At 40.1% G+C, this 26387-nt stretch overlaps 1 protein-coding gene across 2 annotated transcripts in view; it reads right to left on the bottom strand.

Annotated features, from left to right (window-relative positions):
* The window catches only part of TRIM24 (tripartite motif containing 24), a 48847-nt gene extending 23085 nt beyond the window's left edge, over positions 1-25762 (bottom strand). Inside the window, exons 1-2 of one of the 2 annotated variants that reach the window (XM_085049565.1) lie at positions 25311-25762; positions 5727-5845 (exon numbers count right to left, since the gene is read on the bottom strand). In XM_085049565.1, coding sequence (XP_084905691.1) covers positions 5727-5845; positions 25311-25689 — 498 coding nt within the window. In that variant the 5' untranslated portion in view covers positions 25690-25762. The remainder of the gene's footprint in view (positions 1-5726; positions 5846-25310) is intronic. The other variant, XM_085049564.1, reaches the window with a different exon arrangement.
* Between the last annotated feature and the right edge of the window lie 625 nt (positions 25763-26387).

Genomic DNA, 26387 nt, shown 5'->3' with positions numbered 1-26387 from the left:
GGAGGAAGCAAACTGAAATGGGGAAGTAAAGTGAGGTCTGCATGGTGCTTGGTTACCAGCTGGGCTTAAAACCTAACACTTGCTCTTAACCCTTAAATTCAACATCTTGAAAAACAAACAAAAATTTAAAAAGCATTCCTCATTCTTGGGGAAAGAAACCTCTCCCTCCTTTCTCTCTTGCCAGTTGTCTCCTCCTTTGCTGTGCCCTCTGCAAGACTGGGATGCAAACCAGGACTGATTACACCATCCTAGCCCAAGGCTCAGTTACATCAGCAATGCTGACTGCAGAGGGAATTGGCTGGGCAGCACAAGAAAGTTTTCAAATCAGCCTTGTTGCCAGAGAGGTGTGATCGTGCTGTGTGCCCCCAGATAGCCAAACGTGGTTTTAAAAGTCACAGTGGAGATTAACATAGTGGATGGCTGGTTTGCTGTAAAAAAAATCCAGCAGTGAACACAAAATAAGCAGAGGGAAAAAAAATGAACTAAAAAGGCTTTCAGACATTCTTTAAGTCAAAGAAAACCAAAATAAAGACCAAAAAAGGCAGGAACCCAATTAAAATCAAAAACAAACAAACAAAACCCAAACAACAGCCCTTCCAGATCACCTTTGGCAAAATCAGGCAGATGAACTTGCTACATGCCAGGGCATTTAGGTAAGTTCAATGAATTTTTAAAGTTATTAATTCATTCTAGATTCCATGAGCTTTACCTATTTTTTTTTCTTCAATATGCTTTAGCTGTTTTTTTTTTTTCCAACTGCTTTGACCTGCTTTATGTGGAATGAGATGAAGACTATGATTCAATAACCAATAATCAGGTGCTGCCAAATGAATCCAAACTCCTCCTTTGTAGCACCAAAAATATTTATCCCAACTTTGCACTCTTTAAAAGCCACCAAGTGGATGTGAGACAGATTTCTAAAGCTTTTCACAGACATCACAACCCAAGCTGTCAAAACAGCAATGCTTTCTATGTAGAAACCAGATTTGCTCCTATCCACTTCTGATTTGAATTGTGCATTTTCTGATACTGGTTGGCTTTTGCTAGAATTCCTAGCTATTACAGTAATCCATACAGCAAAAGTACATGGAAGTATAATTACTGCAAATATTTGTTATGCTCTTACAAGACCTGAAACTTATTTCATTCTTATTTTTGTGACTCACACAAGCAGTGTTTCAGTGATTTCAAAGAAAACTCTCCCTAGTTAACCTGTAAGCCTTTTTCTGGTCAGCCAGACATTTATTTTTAATTGAGTTCTCCTTGTAATTACATTTAATTCAGTTACGAGTTCCAGTATTTATAACCCCGGGAAGTGTTCATTCAGCCTTCAGTCAAATTTAATGAAAGCAGAAATTACTCAGCATGTTGCAGGTAAGTACTATTTTAAGTAAATACACAAGCTTTCATGACAGAAAAAACAGATCTACATGCAAGAGCTGAGGTAATAGACCTGTCTTCTCAGCTACTGCAGTAAGTAACCACTCTTCCAATTAAATACACTTTGAGTAGTAAAGAGATTAAATAATCAAGCAAAGGTTTCAAAGGAAGAGAGCAAAGCAGTCCAGATGAATATTCAGTGAACTCCAAACTTCACCAATGTAAATGAGATGCAATGCTTTCCCCTACTGGATCCAAACCCCACTGATGCTAATAGTTATGGAACTCTTGGCACATACAAAATCCCCAAAGACAGTGACTCTGTGTAATTCTAAACATGAACCACGTGCTGATAGCTCAAAATGCATGAAATCTGATCACCATATCCTTCTTACCCCCCATCCCATCAATGCACATCTCTTCAAAGCACATTGTGCCTTTTCCTGAGTCTATTACCCATCACTCTAAACCTCTGGCTTTCAAAGATGGTTTGGCCACAGGTACAGCTATTATAAACTGTTTAAGCATGTTAGTTCTTTGGAAAAACACAACAGTGGCTTCTCTGGCACCATACAAACCTGGAGAGCCTTATTGCTCTGAATTCCCCTCATTAATCACCTCATTATGCCAGTCAGACTTGCTCTCCTAGTATCTGAATCTAGGGTCAGATCTGAGCTCATACCTAGTTTTGTTACTACATTTCTAGTATCTCCCATAAAGCCCAGCTGTTCTTCATTCCTACTACAATACTTAAAACTCTCAGGCCTGTAAAGATACAGAAAGTTATTCTTACTATCAAAATATGTTTGCACATGTTCTCTTTTGGACACAGAAGCTATGAAAATTAGCACCTAAAATGCACTAGAGGCTCAGTTTGCTGCACCAACACCCATGTTATCACTAGGGTCTTCTCTCTTGTATCAATCTCACACTTCTCATTTTTATTTTCATGGCTTTGCACACAGCATGTTTTTCTGTTAAAGTTCCTAAATTTCCCTTACTTGTCTATCCTTTAGTCTTACCCAAATCTAGCACTCGCTTCAGTTACATGTTTTAGGTCTGAAGCCCCTTTCTGCTCACTCTTACAAATGAAGTATAATTAATTTTTATTTTCAAACTTTTCTTTAAAAGCTGATAATTTTGCCAAGTCATTCAATAAATCCCAATGTGAAAAAAATTATAAAGCATCTGCTCTTTCAAAGTATTTATGTCCTAGCTGCCCACAACCTACAATGATTATTTTCAGGAAGATCACAACTGCATTTCCTTTCAGTTTCTTTTCTCCTGCCAAGTTCTGTGCTAATAGCCAGTTTTAATGCTACCCAGGAAAGCTCTTGTGGAACATATAATAGGAAGTTCTACACTTTCTTCATGCTCACTTCTTGTGCTCCTGAAGTTTTCAGCAGTAATTGCTAGAAAGCACAGCTATGCCAGTGGAGTACTGAACTGCCCAAATCAGGCTCAGGTAAGATAAACATGATTTTAGATAGATGGATTGCATCTTCATGGGTTCCAGCTATTTTTCTCTTCCCACAATGCCAGGATCCATCATGTGCCATTCTCTCCTACAGTTTTAATTCAATATGCTACAAATTGCTTTAGCATTAGTACCATTTTGAATCTGAAGCAGTCAAATATTTTATTTGCAAGAGGTCTTTTGCAGTCTCTCTTGGACTGAAATAAAGCAGTCCTTCCTGACAGCACACACATACAGACTCATCATAGTTCCAGACCAGTAGTTCTGAGCCACAACATTTCTTGCACAAAACCCATGCCTTGCCTTCAATTCTAATTTCTTAAGCATTCAAATAAATCTGCAAAACTATTGAAGACAAACTAACCAGCTCAGTAGAAAAATCCCATAAAATAGCAAGTTTTGGACAGAATTCAGATGATCTCTGATGCAATATTTCCTGCAAGTGTCAATATCTTTTCTACTTTAGTTCCTCTGATCTGTTGCCACTGTTGCCAATGGCAAATTTTCTTTCTTTTGTCTTTACTCCTTCAAAGGCAAAACAAGACAGGCTGATTACAAGGCTGTATCATCCTTAAACCTCATAATATTCCCCCCTGGACAGTACACTAATCTGTTTAACTATTATTGATTTAACTTTGCTCTTCCAAAACAGAGAAGTTTACAGAGCAGTGTAGTTTTTTTCTTATGTCAAGGTACAAAGGAATGTACAAAAAGCTTCATTATCATACCAAAATAAACCTATTCAAACAAGGAGAACTGCTGATCATTCCTTTCCAAGCAGTAAGGCACACAATCACTAAGCAGGTATCTAATAAAACATCTAGCTCCATTTTTTCAAGAAAAAAAGTCAGCAGAAAAGCACATGAATGTCCTATTCTGCTGCTTCAAAGTCTGCTTGTTTGCCTTCAACTGCTGCAGAAAGTGTGTTGAGTTCAATCAGGGAACTTAACTGAAGAACAGACTTGGTTTCTAACTGCAAACCTGCTGGTTTGTGTCCCAAAGAGGGAGAAACAAATATGGAATGGAAGACTAAGACCAAAGTCTAGAAGAATCTTAAGGAAACAAAAATGCTTTGAAGAAACTCCCTGACATCTGCTCACACCACTCAGGAATTCTCCAGTTAACTTTCACAGAAAGCAAAAAAATATTGGGAGGGGAAAGCAGGGATGAGCAGAGACTTTAAAAATGATTGTTACTACTCCAAATAAAAAGAAAAAAAAATCCATTTCTATCACCTCTCCCCCAAAGCAGTATCTCAGAGACTTGTTATGTAACTAGGCAGAGGCTGTGGTACAGCTCCACCCTCTCAAAAAAACCCCAAAAAACAACAAACACTTAGAACTGCTTCTGCATAATATTATTTGTTATCTTCTTTCTCTTCCTAATTTTAATGTCACTATAAAAGTTATGATCAAGTTTTCAACAGGGACTACTCATTTTGTCAGTCTTACTGGGACAGTATTGAGAGACTGTGTAAATCTCACAACCATCTGGAAAACTCAAGATACAATCCTGCAATTCCCAGGGGACAAACAAAGAAACAACATGTCCCCTAGCCAAATCCAAAAAAAAGCAAAGTTCAAACAGTCCTACATCGCAAGAACACTACTTGTACTTCCAGCGACTCACAGCTTAATTTCAGTTTCTTGTTACGGTCTACCATTTCTCAGAAATCCACTTTCAAAATTGCTTAAATCTGAACAGTTTCATGGTTTGCAAGACGTAAGTTCTCTTCCTCAGAGCTGATGACACCACTTGTGCCTTCAATGGTCAGAATTGGTGTCATGAGCCTGACCTGCTCCTGTCATTGTTCCCAAGAGATGTGCTCAGTCACACACCAAGCACAAATTCCTGCTAAGCCTTGAAACAGGCAGAACACACAATGAAGAACCTCTAAGATGCTGCCCCTGAAGCAAACAGCTCAAGAGCCAATGATTCAGTGCCCCCTGAAATGGGAAAGTGAAAAAGAGGAATTTTCAAAATAAAAGGAGATAACCATCCAAATATTAGAGCAATGGAGTGCAAACCACATTGATATAGCAACCTCATAGTACTATTCTTATGAAGAATGAGCAACATACAAAGAGGCTGAATTATTTACAATGAGTTCCTGAAGGTTAACAAAAAGTTTATGAGTAAAGAGATATATGAGATACTCTCTTGCTAGCTAAAAATGAAGACATGCAATATTTTGCTAACAGAGATTGTTAAATTCTGGTCCTACACAGATGTGATTATTCCTTTGGTATTGCTTCCACACTAACTAGTACTTGCCTCCTGAAAAAAAACATCATGAGAAAAAAACATCCCAATAATACTATTCTTCCAGATAAGCAGCTTTTAAGAGATGGCTATAACTTGACTGTAAAAGGAAGAGGCAGTCTACTTAAGAAAAACAAACAAGAAATCCCTACGATATACCATCTTCCCCAATTAACATTTTGAATCTCTTCCTTGGCAACTGGGCTCCAGTTATTTAATGCCATGTTTTGTCAGTAATGTGATATAGTCCATTTAGATCTCCAATAACACTCCTGATGTAGTGTTAGTCAAGTCTCTGCTGTGAAGAGTTCTTCAAGTACCTTGTCCAAAGTACAGAAATTCCCATTCTAATGCCTATTCCTGACTTTTACCTTTTGCTATTAAGTTGCAAGTTTATATCAACAACGTAAAATAGTTTAAGGAAAGATACTAACTTTCTTCACATGCATTTTCATATGCTTTAACTGATTTTCTAGAGTAGCTACCCCATGAAATGTCTTTAAAGTTCTGTCTGCATATCAAGAGCAAAAAGGCTACACAGCAAGAAGCCAAGGATATGCACACACATCCAAAAGGTGTTAACTTGATTACATGGTAATGCACTTACCTGATTTGATTTCTCTACTGTGCTACTGGGAACCTCTGTGGTATCCTTCACAAAAAAGTTATCTATGATGTGTCTCTCTGCACATTCCTGACCACAAATTGGACAGCGGATAACACCGACTGGGGGGAAAAAAAAATATCTGATTATGCTTGCACAAACTAAGAGATATTAAACAACTTCAAAGACAGCTTGCAAGGATAAGTACTTTTGAAAGGATGCTTTAATACTTTCCTGTCAATAAGATGTGAGAAAAAAAAAAAAAAAAAAGCAAATTCTCATTTATCACTGAAGTAACTTTTACCTGTTCTTCCCTGATTATATATTCTATCAGCCAAGGTCAAACACTTTCTTGTTTCAATGCCATAAAGAATTTGCCTTAATCTTGTAAAAAAAATTAATTCTTTTACTCTAAAGGGAATGTATTCCCATTGACGATTTGTTGTTACAGAATGGATTAAAGTAAACACTTAGTGTGGAATATGAATTAGTGACACTGGGTGGTATTACATGTGACGTGACTGACCTTCACCCATTTCATATGAGAAACACAAATGTAGGACATTCAAAATCAATGAGGTCACTTGTAGAGAGGAAGAATGGATCTGTATTAATACCATTACTACCTTCACATTAAGCAAGGGAAAGCAAAAAAGCTTAGGAACAAATAATTCTCTCCCTCCTCTCCTCTGTAAGACACAATGGGATACATTGAAGAAGGAGCTGAGAACCAGTAACACAAAGGGTTAAACAATTAGTCTTCTCAACAGAAAGAAAAGGACAAAGTAAAGCTCAAAACTTGGGCCATGACTAGACTAGGTTGAAATGGAAAAGATCTATATAAACATTTTAAAGCAGACACCTTTCCTAGCTGCACAAAATAGAATGTCTTATTAGCACTGTGGCTTGTTTTGAACATCCAAGAACAATCTCTAAAATGCAAGGCACTAACATCTTGCTTGAAGAAAATTACCACAGTCTTTACAACCGAAAAAAAGGAATTGAAACTAAGTTAGGTTGAAATAATCACTTATCACATGGAAGTCACATGCAAAAAGCCTACAGTAGGACAGTCATTCAAGTCCACACTGAGATAGATTCTAAACCTGCAGCTTCCATTTGAGAGAAGACAGAGATTTAAGGCCTTAAAGAAGATCCAGAGGCACCCAAGATTCATTTAACACCAGTATATAACTTACCACTTCCATATTTAACTAAACCAGCATGGGCTTAATTCTGTTCCTGTTTCATTTTTACAATAAAATGTAGAAGTACAGAAACTATTAAATATTTCACTTTCTGCAGGAGAACTTAATTCCTTATTCTAAGTGCTTCATACAAGATTTAAGTAACTTTTTCATAAGGTTCGTCCAACAGATGCTCAAGATTTAACTGGCAACCCACTATAAAGCAGTGCTCTGATGAAAGTCCACCCATTTTACTAAAGAATTCTTCATTATGGAAATTCAGCAAGTAGTTTTTTTACTTGTTATCAAGGCATTTCACTTTCATCTGAACAGCTATGATGTTAAGCCTGATTTTACTCTAAGTGCCATTTTACCAGACTGTGTTTCAACAGACATTTGTGCAGCTTCCTTTGATATATAAATTCCATATTTTGGCTACAACTTTTGAAACATTTTTTATACTGTCATCCGCAAGGATAATTGGCAAATCCAATCCTGGTAAGTCAAGTAGTTAATAGAACTGCAAGTACTGATTTTCTCCTTTAATTAAGCAAATCAATTTACCACACTCAAGAGTGAACACATCTCCTAATATTCAAGCTACGCACTTGCCAAAAAAGATTATTTTCCACATTTTTCAACAACATCCATTACAAACCACCCTCTCCCTGTTCCTTCACTGCTCATTCTTGACCCTGACAAAGCACAGTGCTCTGGGTTGACACCAAAATCAGCTAGGGAAGAAATTTTCTGACACAATTTGAAGTATTAAAAAGCAGGCATTCTTTACTGCAGGTCTGAGTCAGGCTTGGCATGTGTTTGGGAGGTGGGTATAGACACAGAATGAGACTGGCAAACCAATTCAGACATGGATGTGTCAGCAGCATGAAGCAGGGTTTGGAAGTCAGCTGGAATTGAGAATATGGAAGAAAAGGAAGGGGAGGCAAAAAATTAGGAAATATACTAACATAAACCAAATGGTTCATGTGCCTTTTCACCAACAGAATATTGGCAGCTACCTGTTCAAGGGATCACTTAGAATTTCTAGTCTGAGACGGGAGAAGGGAGAAAAGGAAAACTGTCTACAACTCCAAAAATCTTCATGAATTTTCTTTTCTAAAATTCTTTATGCTGTCCAGCCTTATGTCAGGGGTTTCTTCTGCCACTGTGAGGGTAAACTTGGCTTTTGCTATAATCCTAGATCGATGACTGCTACACTAATCAGTTTTAAGCCATATTTAGTCAACCTCAGGATGGTGAATTTAAGTGAAAGATCTCAATTATCAGGGTTTATATTTGTCAAAGTAATTCTATAAGATTCTTAGTTCTTTTTAATGGAGCAAGCACAGGAAGGTAAAAACGTATTACTTAAACTGGGAGGAGTTTCATCATCATGATGATAATTGTGAGGACAGTAAGTGCGGAGGTCCCACATTTCCATCTACTCCTTTGTTCCAGATGTAAGGAGTTAAAAAGAGCACAGTTGCCTCTCTCAAACATTGTTACAGCCACAGGAGGACTTTGCCATGAGATAAGCACAGGATGGAGTGACAGCACAGCACTATCTCCAGGCTTGGCAGAGGTGAGACCTGGTTAGCTCATTCTGGGTAACACATCCAGACAAAAATTCCCACTGTGGAAAAAACAAGTGCTCGAATGCATATCATTGCTGAAAGATCACCCCAAGTTATGGCACAGCTGAAATCTGAGACCACCACCAACCACTGAAGCCTCCTGAAAATGCCTCCCTGGATACCTGGAACTTGGACTGTGAGATAAGCCACCACAGCAGGAACTGCAGATAAGATAAAGGGGTGCTGTTATCTGAATGTTATCTCAGATCTAGGGGGAGCTAACAAAGCTGGGGGAGAAGAATCTATCACTGATAATAGACACAAATGCTGAATTTACAGCCATAAGGAAAGGCAGCTCAGCAATTGTGCTGAAATCAGCTTGGATTGGGTAATTTTGGTAGGGCAAGAAACCCACCCACTCAAACAAAGAGGAAGACTGAGCATGAGGACTAATTAGCATTAGAAGCAAGGGAATCAATTAACCAACAGCATAACAGCTCTGTGTAGCCAATAAGCAGTAATTTGTCTCTTTACTATAATGTATGAATAATGAAAAGACCTCGAGATTCCCATTACCAACAAGCCCAGGGTGAAGAGGATCAACAGGACACCACTGGATCCACCAGTGGTGACAATCTTCTACTCAATCTCTCTCTCTTTCTGCTCTCTTTTCCATTTCTTTCTACTCTTCTCCCTGACATTCCACATTAAATAAAATCCATATTATTGACTTCAGCATACAGTCCTGTTTGAACCCTACTTTGGGCAGAGGAACCTCTTAATAGCTGGATCTTAGCACCAAGAGCATTGTTTTGGAGTTGGATCAAGAGCATACAGCTCTTGAGTGGAAGTAGAGAAGAAGACCTCCATCCTTCTTAGCATTCTTAGGCAGCCCAAGCAGCTGTGCAATCTCACACTCAGATTTGCTAGAACCAGGCCAGGACACCACACTGCTAACCAAAGTAACAATGCTGGCTCCATTGTTCCATAAATCTTCATGACAACACCAAGATTTATGCTGCTGTGCAGTGAGCTGGATTAGGGACTGCAATATGGATCCTATGGGGCTAAATCAGGACAAAGTGTTTTCCCCACTGGCTATGTGCACCTCTTTGAAGGAATGCTAGGCTGCATTTTTGGCAGAGAAAATCATGGCCCATCCTTAGCCTTCTTCACCAGTTACATGCTGCATCCACAAGGGCATCTCAAGCCATTCAGCAGAATGGATTTATAACTTACACAGTATTATTTCCAACTAGAATCTCCATTTCCTGGGAGTACAGTCGAGACTGCTGAAGCATCCTGAGACAATAGGAGGACACTGTTCTGGTTTGCCCCAGTTTTGGCTCATTTGTGTCTTGTGAACAGGTTTCAGAGCCAATTTAATAAAGCCACTGGATGATCATTTGTGGATTCAAGAGAGTACTGTTGTTTGTAGATGCAAAGTGCTTTACTAAAAAAGGAGGACTTAATGGTTCCCTTTCTTCAGATCAAATCAGTCAAAAAACCCACTAGTTTTCTGAAAGAGAGCTCTCTTTATTAAACTGAGTGCTCAGAAGCAACTGGCAATTTTACCTGCAATGACAGTCATCACAGAATAAATAATTAGAGTTTTGTACACCAACCTTTCCCAGTTTCACAGATGTTTGTCTTGAAATTCTAACTACACAGATTTCAGAACAAAAAATACTAACAGCAAGTTACACATGCAGTTAAAATGTTTAAAACATGGACATGCTAATTAAAACTAATAAAAGGTATGTCAGAGATTGAAGGCAGCACCAGCTATAAGATTTTTAACATAAGTACACAGAAAATTAGGGCATTTTGACTGTGACTTACAGATTCTTTTCTCCTCTTGCTCTTTCTACAGATACTATTAATACTTGCAAGTCTTTTCATTAAAATGCATGGATTTGAGGGTAAACTGGTTATATTTACACAGGTCATGTTTCCCACTTAAGAACAAACACTTAGAAAACTTAATTTGAGAGGCAGTATCACATGCAATAACGTCTGAATCAATTTTTAAAATAATTACTGCCTTCCTCTTGCTTCTCATTAAGCCACTACTGGTGCTGCAAAATTGGCAACTTCTTCAAACCAGTTTGTTCCAGAAAAAGCTGCTCCCATCTAGTTGTGACAGCCTGCTGCTGCTAGTAGAGGGGAGATAGGTTAAACCAATAAGCAGGCACATCTCAAGGGAAATCTGGCAACTACTGCCAAGATAGAAACATTCCAACCGACCTCCAATCTAGCAAAAAGTTTATTAAAATTATAATTAATCAGTGGTTAATTAAAATTATTTTAAATCCTTTGAAATGCAAATAAATGAAAGCCAGACAAAGACTATTAGCTGTAATCCCCCCTCTGGAAGAGTGTTACAGGCCAGTTTTTATGCTGCAGTACATTGACTTTCTTGGAAAGCACTGCAGAGCTGAATTAAAATATTTCAGCTGCTCTGTGAAATGGTTCATTGTTTTTGCTACACGTGCCCAACCTTCAAACATTTTAGATAGCGTGCATTAGACTTCAAAAATGGTAAATTCTGCAAGGATTGACTCTCCAACCACTTCTGAATACCTTAAATTCTGATGGGAGAGTTTACATTCACATCCAAAACTGTCCAATGCATTTTCTTCAACAACACAATTACAAGAAGTGTTAGAGTGTTAACAAAAGAAAACATTGTTATTGTGGGATAGACAATGTTTAAGTACAAGATGATGAATAAAAAGTCTCACTGTCTTGCAATGAACGTGCTTAAATGATGATGCAGAGGCTGCCAACAATTAAGCCAATTGTCACTGCTGACTGGGATGAGCATTTCTTTCATCAAAATTAAAATACATTTCAAGTCCTGAAATTGTCAAGTATTTCCAAATGGTATGTAATGAATTCAGACATACAACATGCAAGGATTTTTAAGATTCTGGGATATTCTTGCATCATTTACTCTGATCAGCCAAGTATTTAATTTTGAAATAACATTTTGAAAGTGGGTTTAATGCTGTCTAGATTTATACATTCTACCAAAATACCATTTTGCAGATCCTCTAGGATCTTGCCAACAGTGTTCAAAGTCCATTGTATCCCTGTGTTTCTGGAACAAGGAAATTAGTACCTTTCCCCATAAATAGCAGCATGTTAACGTGTTGTCACTATTTAAAAAAAAGATTACTGGGATTAAAAAAAATGAGAACAACACAGCTAATAATAATTTCTTTGTAGCACTACATTCCATACTCTGGTCTTCATCTTTTTGAGTTCTCATCTACCACCAGCTGCTAGTTCAGTAGTTGCAGTACAATGCATCTATTCCCAGAAATCATAGTTACAAAAATAACAGGTTAGCAGAGGATCATTTGGGCAGCCAGAGCCAGTCACAACCCAAAGAACCAAGCCCTTCTCAGGCACTGAAAGAGTAGTTTGCTTTAAATCCTTTGTTGAAAAGGCAAAAACTACACTCCAACATGTGACACTTGAGTGTGTCACCCGTTTCTTCTGTTTAGCCCCAACTACATTAATGTTCCCACCAACACTGAGCAGATGTGAAGGTGAAAAAAGCCTCAAAAATTAACTGCTAAGAATTGGGATCATATGAAGGGAACCAAGTTAGAAGCAGTAGTGGGAACAACAGTAGGTTTAGCAGGCTTTAGTCAGTATTTCAGTAAAAATGCCATCCAAACAGGAATGATAATGCAATTTATCTAGCTTTAACTAGCTCATTTACTCCCTCTCTCCTTCAGGTGCTGAGATGCATCCTTGCAACCTGTTCCTTCCCAAGCCTCCTCCCATTCTCAGTCTGTTCACTGCTCAGTAATTGCAAACTGCCTGTGAGACTTGGCAAACTACCCTCTTGGCCCTCATTTTTCCAGCCACTAGCCTCAGGGGAGCAACTGAGATGCCTAAACAGACACACCTAATTCGAGGTGATATCCTGCCTGGCTTCCAGCTACTATTCCAGAAGGAAATAGAGCTCCAGTGGCTTGTGCAGTATATCTGCCTTTTTTAAATATTACAAGCATCCCAAAAATTCAGAAATGGCAGAAGATAGTCTAGTTCAGCTGAATTTCAGCTTACCTGCCTATTCTATGCCATGTATTTTTGATATTGTGATTTTGAATTCCTGTTGGAAAACACAATCGAGGCACACAGAAGATCTTTGCACCCAAACAAACTGCAGCCTGTAACTCCAAAGGAAAACTTGGCTAAAATCACTGAAGTGTCAACATTCAGAGCCATCAACTTGTGCAGGGAATGGATGTTCAAAAGTACATAGAAGTAATGTGCTGATTTAAAATAATAGGCTCTGCCTTTGTTTAGGTTATTTTGTTTGGTGAGAGGGTGGAGAGAAGAAAAGGGCTGTTATGACAAATTAATTTTTTACTAATTAGTGTCTCTTCAATATATTCTTCAATGACAGAATGGTAACAGCACATTTACCATCCAAGTACACTGCCCAAGACTTGGATCCCCAACAGCAAGAAAGAGGAATTTATGTATTTATCAATAAATTCTGAATATTTTTAAAGGTTAAAAAACCTGTTTAAATCAGTTATATAACAAATACTTTAACCAGTATTTTAAAATTTTCTAGATTTATTTTTTAAAGCTTGCTGTTGACAGGGAGAGACACAATGAAAAGTACAAAAAATACCTGATGAAAATTCTCACTCTAATAAGAGAAAACAATAAAGGTAACTATTTCCTGCAGTTTAAATCAGAGTCTGATTGCTCTGAGTGGTCTGGGTGCTCTGCAAGACATTATTAATGGAATAAAAAAGTAAAGATCCAAGCCATTTAATTTATTTCAGTAAAACAACCCCAAGACTCCAAAATCCAGTCCATTTTGCCTACTTGTTATATTTAAAAGCTGTTCAACAATACAGCTTGTCACAGGCAGGATTTATGAAAACACAACTCTTAATGGTAGCACAAAACTAATACTGATTTATTATGCTGAAGTGACTTTGTAGAGTAAAATTTAGCACCTGAAAGATGGATTAAGTTTCTTTGCAGTGCTGACAAGTTTTAATACCTTCAGTGGGACTCATCTAAATGTTACATGAAGTTTCCTTCACAGTCATTGCAGACCTAGGTAACAGTCAGGTCATGAGTGGTCTAATTGTTATAGCAGATATTTACATTTGGTCAGATGAATTACACCTTAAAATCATCCACTTCTTTCCAGTAACTACACTAATACTCTTATCCACTATTGGGCATCCTCTTCAATCACAAGAACTCCTCCAGTATCCTACAACCAGTAATTAAGGGAGGAGAATATCCTCTAAGCATACTGCAAGTCACAGGGATTGCATTTTGGGTGTAAATGCTCAGGAATGAAAAGCCAGCTCACCTTACATTTGTCTTTTACATGTGCCCAGTATCCCACAGCACTGTTGTAAAGATTCAAAAAGCAAATGCCCAGCTTTTTAAAGTTCCCACATAGCTTTAAAACTACCAAGTTGTGAGATTCACACACGGCTATGCAGCCTCCATGAACCAGCATTAATTAAGAAGCAGTGTTCTCTTCTCCTCTGACATTGCATTAACATGAAAATTACTGAATGTGACTAACAAAACATCTTCCTTCTGGGTTGAAGAGATGCACTAATTGATCAAATCAGAACAACAGGGATTTCTAACAGCTGCCCTACAGCTTTCAGCAAACAGCAGGTTACAGAGCCAGCAGTGATAGCACTTATGTTCCTGGGGTGAATCTCCTTCTGTTGCTGTAATGTGCAGCAGATAACTGAACCATGAGCCACATCCTGTTGGCTGATGTGAAAGAACATCCACATCCACTGAAGAGATCTAGTCTTCCTATGGTTTTCTCCATTTTCTCAGAACCAAAGAAAAGCTCCTTCAAAGGCACTTTCCCAGCAGGACACTCATGGTACTAAGAATGAAGCTTAAAAAAATTCATCTTCTACCAAAATTGGTCTTCCTAAGTGCCATTTATTTACCTTTTGTCCTTTAGAGTCACTCAATCTCTTTCCACCTTCTTGCACCATACTGACTCAAAGGATTTATAACAAAGTTCTGGAAATATTACACTTAGCATCCAATACCAGTTTGGGAATGAAATAGGATAATACTTCTATTCCTGCTTTATTTTTAGGGAATATTCAAAAGGGTTCCACCATGGCATTGTGGTTCTTGATCTACTTGTCTGGCATAATGACAAACGAAAAGCAAAAACAATCAGCCACAACTTTAAGCCAGAACAACAGTGATTCTGGCTGTTTGAAGTCAGATATCCCACAGCTCACAACACCTACACTTCACTCTCAAAAATTTAGATCAGTCAAAAAGGCAGCCAAAGAAACCATATTAAATCTGACCTCATCACAATGGAACTGGGAGCAGGGAAAAAGGAAAACCCACACAATAAATACAATCAGATTGGAGCACAATACAATAACACTGTGGCTAAATGGACTCTTAAAGGATGCAAGATTAGCATTTAGCTTCTTAAAGAATCCAGACTACATTCAGCTCTTGCACAAAGGGAGGAATGCAGCAAAGAGGACTGTTGGCTGAATCCATTTGGGATACTCCTACATTATCATCTTCATTTTGCCAAAACAGCTTCTAGAATCACTATTTTGAGGAGAGATCTTTGGCCCTGTTGAGTGCCAACGATTGTGACAATAATCTAGAAGACACAGGAGTTACCCCAAACCATGGCTTTGCTTCTAACTTGTATCTGGTCCAGCTATAAGGCCATTTCTAAAAAGAAAAAGGCAACACAAAGTACTGTCTCCCAGTCTGCAGCTGGACCTGCTCAATCCAACAAGATGCATACAATTTTATTGATGCTGCCAGTGCCAACAGTCTATACACAGAATACTTATTTATTGAGTGAAGAGAGCAATACTTACAAGTCTTGTGGTACAGATAGGAGTTAAGATTAAAATAAAACTAGGGTTTGATTTTGTTTTATTTTGTTTTTTGTTTAAATTTCACTGCTAGATGTGGGAAGACCACAGGTCCTCCCCTATGTTCCATTCCAGAAACTTCTGAACACTCTTTCACAACATTGGACTCTGCCTTTGCTTTGAAGCAGCAAATAAACATTGTATTTAACAACCTGGAGTGCAATATTTGAAGAAGGAGCTGCTAGCATCTCTGGACTCCCATTCAGATAAACTATCTGAACACCACCTATGTTTATCCAAGGAAATAATTTTACCAGTCTGTTTTGAGGTAATACTTACTCAGGCAACGTTAAACACATGAATTCTGAAACCACATTTGAGCTTCTTGCATAGAGAAGGGACTGAGAAAAAGTTTAGGAGTTCTCAAAGGAGATAAAGTTCCTTCAACAGCTGTTTAAACTAAACAATCTAAGCACTCTAAATTCAGTGATTTCCAAGATATGCTAGCCAGTGGATTATACCCTCACAGTCCCCTCTCCCTGCTCACAGTGGGAAGATAAACTTTTGAAGGCCAAGTAGTCTGTAGTTAATAAGCTCAATAAACAGTCCATAGGCTAAAACAACTGGGAACAATAGCTACTAATGTGTGATGAAAGACCCCCAAACAAGGCAAAAGCAAGTCAGGAACAGAACCATTGAGTGCTGAAAACCAACTGCTTCAGCAGGAAAAGGTACGAATCTTCGAACCCACAAAACCTAAATCTAATCCAGAAGAATGCTACATCCAGAGTTTTGAAGTTCCCAGACATTTAGCCATTACTGAGGTCCTGCTATGGGACACTACCTATCATTATATAGCTCTACATTCATTCAACAAAGCTTGCTACTAAATAAATTGTCTATCTCAGTTTCTAAGTGATCAGTTGCCCACTATCCTAATTTACCACTTGGGGGCTGTGATACTGAAATCAGCCAAACAGAAACATTTTAACAATTTTGAGTATTAGAAATCAGGCATTCTCTACTGTAGCATTGGTCACTTGGAGGATCCTTCCCCTAATCAAGTGCCCTGAGTGTTGGGTAAACAGAATTTTTATCGTACACACTGCAGACATATTCATTAGCTATCCCCCCTTGCCTGACATATATGTATTACTTTATTTTACACTGACACACCCCTAATTGGCACTCCTTACATGGTTCTTTGGGGTTCTTCTTCAGTGGTCTTCAAAGTCCAGTGTCCTTTTCAGATGGCTGCTCTTCAACCCCCACTTCTGAGCAAGCACAATATTGTTTTCCATAACTTCTGCTTTGCCAGCCTCGCAGAGCTGAGCTGGCAGCCTACTTGCCTTTTGCATGACTTTTGTTTGCCTAAGTTACATCCTTGATCTGATTCTCCACGGCTGTGCTGTTCTGTTCTACTGTCCTCAGTCTAAAATGATCTGTTCTACTATCAGCTGGGCAATGCTATGAATTTCAAGTTTTACTTGAAAACTGTTGAAACAATAGTTGCAAGTCACAGAAGTTTTTCCCAAGGCAAAGATGATTCAAAGCTACTAACTATCCCTTCTCCTTAAACCAACTGACTAGGAGGGCAATGTAGGACTACAATGTAAATGTAATTTACACTCCCACATTATTTCAGCAACTAGTTTACTCATTTTAAAGCAGAGTCCAGGTTGGAAAAAAAATACGTGTTTCAGTTCATACTTGTGCTGTTCAGGACCATTTTGCATGCTGCTTATTTCTAGTAACAGACTTGTTGGTGCTGGGCTGTTTTATCAAGGCACTGCACCTTGCATTTAAAATTAGAACCTTGCTCCCACTTTAAAATGTCTCATTCTCCAGTCCCAGCAGTGCTGCAGCTCTCTCCCTCTTCCCTTCCACCTACTCATTCCCTGTGCAGCTGCCAGCATTCCCTCCCCTAAGAGCATCAGTGTTACAAGCACTCTGACATAGCAGCTTCAGCAGCAGCGATGTGAACTTGTGTGAGGCTGGATTATAGCATTAGTTCAACAAACTTCAGCTCCACACATCCTTGACCATGCTTAGACTCTAAAGCACATACCTAGAAATGAATGAAGCTGACCCAAGTATATTTTATTAAAAGCCTCTGACCTCAAGCAGACATCCTAGAAAATACAGGGGGATTTTCCAAGTCAACATGTATGTAACAATAGTCCTGTTTCTTTTTTATGAGCTACAGTCCAGACAGATGTGTCAGCTCATTGGGAAAATTATACAGTCACTTTTCAAATTAGGCAATCATTTGAGTTCAAAGGGTGTTTGCACTACAGTCTTGTTTTATTCAAATTGCACTGTATTCACTTGAGGGACTACAGTTGAAAGGGGAACTCTCCATTTTAATAGAAAGTTGCCTGTGGCAACTTAGTTATTAATCAGAAGCAGAAATCTTTCTACATTCAAAAGGCAAATGCTTTAGCTCCCCTGTCCATGCACTCCCACTTACAGAGGATTTAGCACTGGAGTTGCAGATTCCTTTTTTGGAATGAGGATGTCTCCATGACCCAAATCCACATTACAAACAAGGGCTCTCAAAACCCATGAGTGCAGTTCAAAGAGCTGAGCCTTGCTTACTGTCATCCTTTTTCCCATAGCCCACTGATAAACTTCAAAAATAACTAGAAAGCTTGTTTAACATCAGTCCTCTATCATGTTAGTAATGTATGGAAGGTAATATGCAATTTTCTCCCACATAAAAGCTCCAAATAAGCATTTACTTGAATCACTGGAGAGACAGCATCAAGTAATTAGGGACATTCCTTGGCTCAACCTTCAGTTTCATAGCTAATTTTACAAGACTTTTTCCTGTTAAAAATGGCATCCTTTTTTTACTTACTTCACACAACTGTTTCATGCTTTCTTTGATGGTAAACATTTAGGGTTTTATACATACTATCTGGCCAGTAGGTAAAAAAGTAGATAATTTGGTCAGTTCAACCACAGCACTGATGCCTTCAAAGCACATTTGAGCTCTAAGTACATAGTTTAAACAGCATACAACGCCACAGCTACCTAATTGCTGAGGTTAATTTTTAAAGCATCACTGGAGTTTTTCTATGAAATGAATTTTTCTGCGACCTTTAAATTTGCCAAAGAAAAAAGAATGCATCATAAAACCATTATGGCATGTAAAAAAAGTAAAGTAAAAAATAGTAAGGTCAACAGAAGATTTGGATCATCTGCATTGGCCCACAACTCACACTTGAGGCCATATACACCTGAAGAGCCCTGCATGACCAGTATGTTATTGAGGCCACGTGGAGCAGACATTCATTATGATAATTGCTGAATTATTCCTCCTATCCTTATCCTGACCAACAAGCCTTTTGATAAATTTTCTCTCCCCTTTCCAGTTGCAAAGGGGAGAGATAGAGCAGCTCTGGTGGGCATCTGGCATCCATCCAAAGTCAAACTACTGTATTAAAGTATTTCATTTTATTGCAAAAACCTTTTAAAAGCCTAAATTTCCAATTTCAGAAATAATGGATTTTTTAATCTAGTCAGTTACTCATCCTGGAATACAGTCATATTTAAAATTCTCTTTAAGTTCCTTTTGGTTTTCCCCTGACTTGTTTTTAGATTAGACATAACAGGCAAAATACCAGCTTTACAAGTTTACCGTTACTGGGAAATTCCACTAAATAACATGGAAATTCCTCCTACAGCATCTCAACAAACACACACAATACTGGCATAAAGATTTTTGTGCACCAAAGACAAGTTTAAGAACATTCCATTCAGAATCAAGAGTTTCAACAAAATTTCTTTCTCAAGTTTAACAAAATGGGTAAAGCTGAAGGAACATGGTCACTTTGTACACTCATGGAATTCAGCTAAAACGCTGCTAAAGAACTGAGTAGCTCTTCAGGACATTTTTCCCAGGAATGAGTTATCCCACAAAGAGCACACTCGTTCTTCCACTTCCCTCCTCATGAACATACCCATCCCTATTTTCCCTTGCTCTCCAGACAAGGCATTTTTAAGAGATATCTCTATTATAAGCATTAAAACAACTCAATACACTCTCAATTAGACACACACTTGAGAATGTTTCATACATTAGTGTGTATTTGCCCTCCTTATGATCCTTTCACCTCATGACCTAGGATTCCTTTCCACTGCTAAAAGTACTAATTGCTAACCAGAGACATTATAAGCTGGTTTTGTATTGAAACAGAGCTCAGTTGGCCTCTGAGGATAGAGATCTTTGTCTGAAAAAAAGTATCACACAATGATACAGCTATTTTGATAACTTGTACAGCTCAATTTCTGTAAGGCTTCCAATTGGAATGAGCTTGGCAACTGCAGTTGTTTTAGCACTCATTTGATGTTCCTGATGCTCCAGCTTTTCAATCTCCCACTTTCCATGGATGAAAGAAGAACATAAATGCATCCAGCCTACTCTAGAAATACTATTCTGCATATATACATGAGATAATAAACATCTATTACATACTTATATTAATCATACATCAGAGCAAGCATGATTCAAGCTTATTTCCACAACATATAGTTGTCTGCCTTCATGAAGGCTGCACAGGCATGCCTCCAGATTTTTGTGGGATTCCTGGTAGAAAGGAATGCAGTAATTTTTGGCAAATATATCCCTACTTCAAGCTACACTGGTACAATAAGTATCATATCCCATTATACATATCTTGACAGAATACTTTTCTCTAAAAGAAGGGTATTATAACTGGAAAATAAGAACCTTCTCTAGACAGTGCATTCATTAATATTTTAAGCTTTTACTAGCTTTGTGACTTTTTAACCAGGAGATTTGTCCATTACAGGCTATCAAAACAATAACATTGTATTTCACCTGTAACAATGTTAAATGCATTTCACACAGGCAAGCTCTGGGAATTTTCAACTCTAAGCACAAATCCAAACAGAATGAAAACTAGACATGTCTTTCCTATACATATTCCTATTACACACACTATTTCCAAATATTAGCACTCCCCAATCTACATATGTTGGAGGTTAAAGAATTCAATTCTTGATGCACCACAGCAGAAACAAGTTGATTCTTGTGAAAAGGATGCATAGATGCAACTATGTTTGTGAAAGTATGAGTGTATAGCTACACAAATAAAACATGGGCTTTTTGTACTAGCAAATATGGAGAAAATTCACTTTAGGCAAGTGGCAATATCAAAGATGAAATGGAAAAAAAATCATTTGTAGCAGTAGATTAGAAAAAGAGTCTTAAGTCTTCTTAGATCACCAAGATGTGGAAGAAAAATTGAACTTCACCATAAGAAACCTCAAATGAAGCTACTTCATCCTTCAAACTAACTAATAAGGATTCAAATCATTATCAAACTAAATGAAGGAAACAATATGTTACATACAGACAAATAACATTTAAGATGTCAAAAGCTGTATTTTCAAGGTCAAATGAAGTGATGACATTAGAAAGTCCAGATATAAAGATCAGATGAGAATCTGAAAGAATTTGAAGCTATCTGTGTGAGGATTGACTGTGGGACATAAAAAAGCAGATGCCATCCACATACAGGAGAGGATGTCAAGGGTAAAGTCTTCATTCCATGCACTAGAGAACTTCAAATTGTGTTGCTATACAATTATTTCCGGGAATTAACTGAAACATGAACATCTCTGAAATCTTTGTTTAGTAACTCTGAAGTATTTATTCCTTAATTAACAGCATGTATTGAACATATTTGAATTGTTAGTCTGGGCACTTCAAAAGTTTTTATAATGGGATTGTCCAAACATTAAATGCTTCTACCAGCTTCATACAGATTTGTTTGCTAGCAGGTTTGTCTACAGATGAGTTACCAAAAAATAAAGTTTCCCTCTACTGTTTTGGCATTGACACTAGTAAGAGTTCATGATGATGTGTGCATAAAACTTTGCTGTGCAGTTCTGTAATGATGAGAAACAACATGAACTCCCCAGACAGGAGCAAAGAGGAATTGATTTTTTTGCAAAACCAGGCCTTTTTAAGCAGTTAGCCCTTTATCAGTTACATTCTTGTGCAGCACATCAAACATATTTCAACCAACCACCATAAACCACGATGTGAACACGTGCTGGTTATATAACTTGTTTTCTAAGGTTATGTAACTTGGTTTTTACCTCTATTTTAGGTAAGTCATTCCCAGAGTGCTTTTCTAGTTAGCTGAAGTAACAGGAGTGAGCAAGGATTTTACAAGGGTAAAAAGGTAACAAGCTCCTCATTTTGTAAGGTTTTACTTATTTGCTACACAGTTCCCAAGTATCTCACCACACCAGTTCCAGGTTTATTTCATGTACTTATGATAAAGAACACACAAGGATACTTGCAACTTAAAAAGTTTTGAAAAGGAATAGAATCTCTAACTTTGCAGCTTTCATGTACCTGTTTCACATTTGAAAATTCCAGAACAGTACTATGAAGGTCTCAACACTACAAACATTACCCTTTAAGTAGAGGTTACTACTCAACTACTCACTGAAGCAGATCCCAGCACAAAATCCGGGCAAATGGCAGAGTTCTAATAACAGCCTTCTTTTTTGTATGCACCAGTTGTAACTCACACAACTGGATAGTAAAGAATGGCCATTTGAGAAACAAAAAGAAAACCAACATGAACTCAGCCCAATATTTACTAGAGGTGTCTGTAGTCACTCATTCACAAGTGTCAAATTTACAGAGCTGCTCTTGCAGCACTCCTTGCAGGTCATAATGTTTTGTCTGACAACCTATTTTTTGGCAATGCAACACCAAAAATATCACCTACAGCAAAGAAGATGCTACTGTACGTTCAGAAAGCAGGAAGTGAGCTCTCCAGTGCTAAAACCACCAGTGTCTGACACATAGACGATTCTTCAACACCTCAAACTTCAGAAACAGTACAGAAATCAGAAACTCCAGGTTTTCTTTACTATAGAAGTTATTCTGCTTCAGAACAGAGTGCATGTGGCAGTATAGAGTATATCCATGCCATATCCATCCAGTATATCCATATCCACTAGTTTGCCTTCACAGGAGAAATTCTGGTTAACATTCATCACATGAAACTCCTTTGCATGTCTTGCCATTTGTCTGCTGTTATCCATGCTGAATCTTGTATTCAAGTGAGCAACTCTAGAATTCATAATTCACTCTAGATCTTTAAGCTTCATTTCTTTTTTTTTCACAGCTCCTTAATTAGTTTTTGGAATCTTTACAGAAAGAGAGGCAACATTTTCCCAAATAAACTCATCTATATGTTGGAAGTTGTAGGCACACTTTATTTTGTAAAGCGAACAAATGTTTCTTCTTGGAAACAGTTTGATGAAGACAAAAACCATCTCCAAATTACACTTGAAACTCTACCTCTTCTGCTACCTGCTTCTCAACTAATTTCAGTATTGATACAACACTCCATCTCAAGGCTGGTTTGGTGAAGCACTTTTCAAATCCCATTTTCTCTTTTGTTCAAGACAGACTCCATTCTACCAATCCCTCTTCAGGCTTCTTTTTGTGCAACATCTCAGTGCTCAGCACACGTGCACAAGCAGCCTGTCTGCTTATCTCTCAGGAGACTTTCATAGTTTGCAATTCTATTGTGTTCCTTACTTAGGACGTTCCTTCCAGCGCAAGCAGCTTCCTTGCTGTTTATTTCTTCAGTTTAGTCACAGTAATTTCATAATTTTCATCACAGGAGTCATTTGTTATCCAGCTTTCTAAGCTTATACTCTTCAGTTTATTTCTTCATGTCATTCCTCATAAGCGTTTTGCACAACTTATTACCAGAAGAGGTGACAGTTTTGCACTGCTCTGTCCTTTCTTCCATCTTCTGAGAATTAAAGAACTCCTCTGACTGTAACAAATTACCTCTATATAATCCATTTTGGACAATAACAGGTGGGTTTTTTTCCCAATCCTAACTTCAAGTTCACAGCTTTTTTTCCTACCAGTTGGAAAACAGAAAGCAGACAATGCACATCACCACGTTTGGCCATAGCTACCTAATATGCAGTCCCTGTCATTTTTAACCAGGGCAAACCCAAGACAAGAAAAGATATTAAAAATATATCACTCAGGGTGAGTGTGATTTTGTTCTTCCTATTGCACAATGAACTGCAGTGTGGAAGCATGAAAGTGGCTTGAGAGAAAAGTCAACAGGGTAAAAAAAATTGCCACCAAAACCACAGTATGTCTGCAAATGTGCAGAATGAAGAGTACTGTGAAAGTCATTCATACAGAACCAACTCACAATCAAAAGGAGGGAACAGAGCTACAAGTTTACTGTTGCTATGATTCATTACCAAGCAGATGTTTGAATAGCACTAATCTTTTAATTCTTATGATGCATCTCATTCCTCATTCAGCTCCACATCCCTATTTCTGCTATATTTAAAGAGAACATCTGGGAATGGACCTGTGCTGTTCATAACCTCAAATCTCAAAAGACAACGATGATATTACCTCTCAAACTATGTTGCAAACTCTGAGCTTGCAGTACCTATGCCCTCTTTCCTATTTTCAAGTACTCCTCTTGAAATATCATAGCCCAGATTTTGTGCTTTTTCTGTTCCTCCCATGCAGAACTTCACAGCTCTACTCATAGACATACGAGCAATAACATCTCCTGGATAAACAAAGCTTAATATATGGTCTTTGGGTCTCACAGATTTTCCCATTCTGTAACTTTTGACTAGACCATCTGACTGTGACATACATTACATGCTAAAATTAAAGACTGAATGAATACACTAACACAGACATGCACATAGATGAAGAGGCTCAGTATATCCTGTTAATACACTTGAGAGTTTCTGAGATATTTCAAAGCAAGTCTCTCTCCAGTCATCCCAAATATTCCTCTCTCAAGAGGGTGCTTCCTTTACAAATTGCCACAAACATTTTGCATATTCAAGCTGTAACCTTTTGGCCAGAACTCCTGGAAGGATGGGGAAATTTTCCTAAACCCACCTAAAGGACTTAAGAACTGTCAACCTCGAGTTACTACTTTTCACTTAAGCCCTCACTTCACGTCCCAATAAGCACAACTTCCACTAATACCTACAGAGCAGCTCAATTTCCACCACACTTCCCTCTTTTCCATTCAAGTTTCTCCAGGACCTTGACCAGCTTCCACTACAAGATACTTGTTTGCACGTCTTTCTAAGACGAAGTTGACTTTAACAAAACTAAACGAACCACTAGAACTACCGTAAGATGGCTAGGAAAAAAAATCAAAAACATTAGTAAAGTAGTTTCAGCGTGAAGGAGTTTATTCCACATCTTCCCCAGCGCCATGTACTTTCCAACCACACTGACACAGGCTGCTCTGTGACTACACGAGCTCCACAAAACTTCCCGCGGCATTCTCCCTCCGGCGCGGCAATTAGCGAGTCAGTGGAGCACGAACGCATCAGCAGAGCCATCCGGCTGCCCAGCGCCGACAAGTGCTGTCATTGTCACCCCGGTCCCGCCCAGGCTCGGTCACTCCGCGGATGACACCTGCAGGACTCCCTCCGGCCACACGTCACCCGCACAAAGTGTTTTCTCGCTAGGTTTTAGTGTCTCGGTATCAGCCCGGGTTCAGGTTTGGGGCCGGGAGCCAAAGCCGCCCGGCCGCCCCGATAAGGCTGCCCGGCCCCGCACCGCGGCCCGGCTGCACCGCTCCTCTCCAGCCACAGACAGGTCCTGCCAAAGCACAGCAGCTCTGCCTTCCCTCCGAGGTGGGAAATTTAAAAAATAACGATTAAAACAAGCCGAGCCGAAGCACAGCCCCGCCGCCAGGCTCGGCGCTGGCGAGCAGCGAGCGCAGCCCGTCCCGGCAGCTCCGTGCCCCGCAGCCCGGCGGCGGGCACCTCACCGCCCACGGCAGCCTGTCGCGACAGCTCCCCGCTCCCATCGCGACACGGGGCGAAGGGGAGGCACCCCCGGGGTACGGCAGAAGGGACACTTACCGGGCGTGCAGTGCAGGGGTGAGGCCGGCGAGGAGACGGGCGAGGAGGGCGGCGCGGCCGGCGGCTCCTTGGGGGCGGCGGCGGCCGCGGGGGTCAGCACGGGGGGCAGCATGAGGTAGCGCTCGGGCTGCGGCAGGCAGCGCTGGCACACCGAGTGCAGGCAGGGCAGCAGCTTGGGCCGCCGGCTCTGGATGGGCTGCCCGCACACGCCGCAAGTGTCCAACAGGTTGAGCGGGGCCGCGTCCCCGCCGCGCTCCGCCGGGCCCTGCCGGCTCTCGGCCTCGTTCTCCCCGCTCAGCGCCGCCGCCGCTGCCCCCGCTCGATCCGCCGGGCACGGACCCCCCGCCGCCGCCGCTACCGCCGCCGCCGCCTCTTCCATTGTCCTGCGCCGGCCGCCGCCGGAGAGCCGAAGGGAGGCGGGGCAGCCCCGCCGCTTCCCGCCCGCGCCGCCGCCGCCGCCGCCCGGCCCCCGCCCCGCGCGGTGTTTGTGTGCCGCCCGGCAGCGCTGCCCCGCCGCGCCGCCAACCGCCCCGCGCCCCGCCCCGCCCCGCGACGTGAGCCCCGCGCGGCCCCGCCCGCCCCGCGCCAACCGAACCGGGAGACACGCCCCCAAAGGGGACACGCCCCCAAAGGAGACACGCCCCCAAGGGAGACACGCCCCCAAAGGGAGATACGCCCCCAAAGGGAGACACGCCCACCCCGGGGGTCCCGCCCACCCCGGGAGCCCCGCCCCAGCACCGGAGCCCCGCCCACCCCGGGAGCACAGCCAGTCCCCGGTCTGGCCGGGCAGCAGTCCCAGTGGGTGTTCTCTCTCGGTTGGGTGCATAACGTGGCTCTGTCCGGGTGAGAGGAAGAACAGGATGTTCCACCTGAAAATGAAGAAGAACTTCTTTACTGTGCAGATAACCAGGCACTGGAACAGATTGCCCATAGATGGTGTGGAGTATCTCACTGGAGATATTCAAGAGCCATCTGGACACAGTCCTGTGCCATGTGCTTAGTCCCTCAGACAAGGCATTAAAAGAAGTCACCCTTTTCCCTGCCCCTATGTGCAGGTTAGAGTCTGTAAGTTTTGGC

Source organism: Lichenostomus cassidix, chromosome 1Ab (assembly GCF_008360975.1).
Source record: "Lichenostomus cassidix isolate B80296 chromosome 1Ab, HeHo_3.0, whole genome shotgun sequence".
NCBI classification, from domain to species: Eukaryota; Metazoa; Chordata; class Aves; order Passeriformes; family Meliphagidae; genus Lichenostomus; species Lichenostomus cassidix.
Note: the sequence above shows the minus strand (reverse complement) of the source record. Positions and strands in the feature narration are given on the sequence as shown.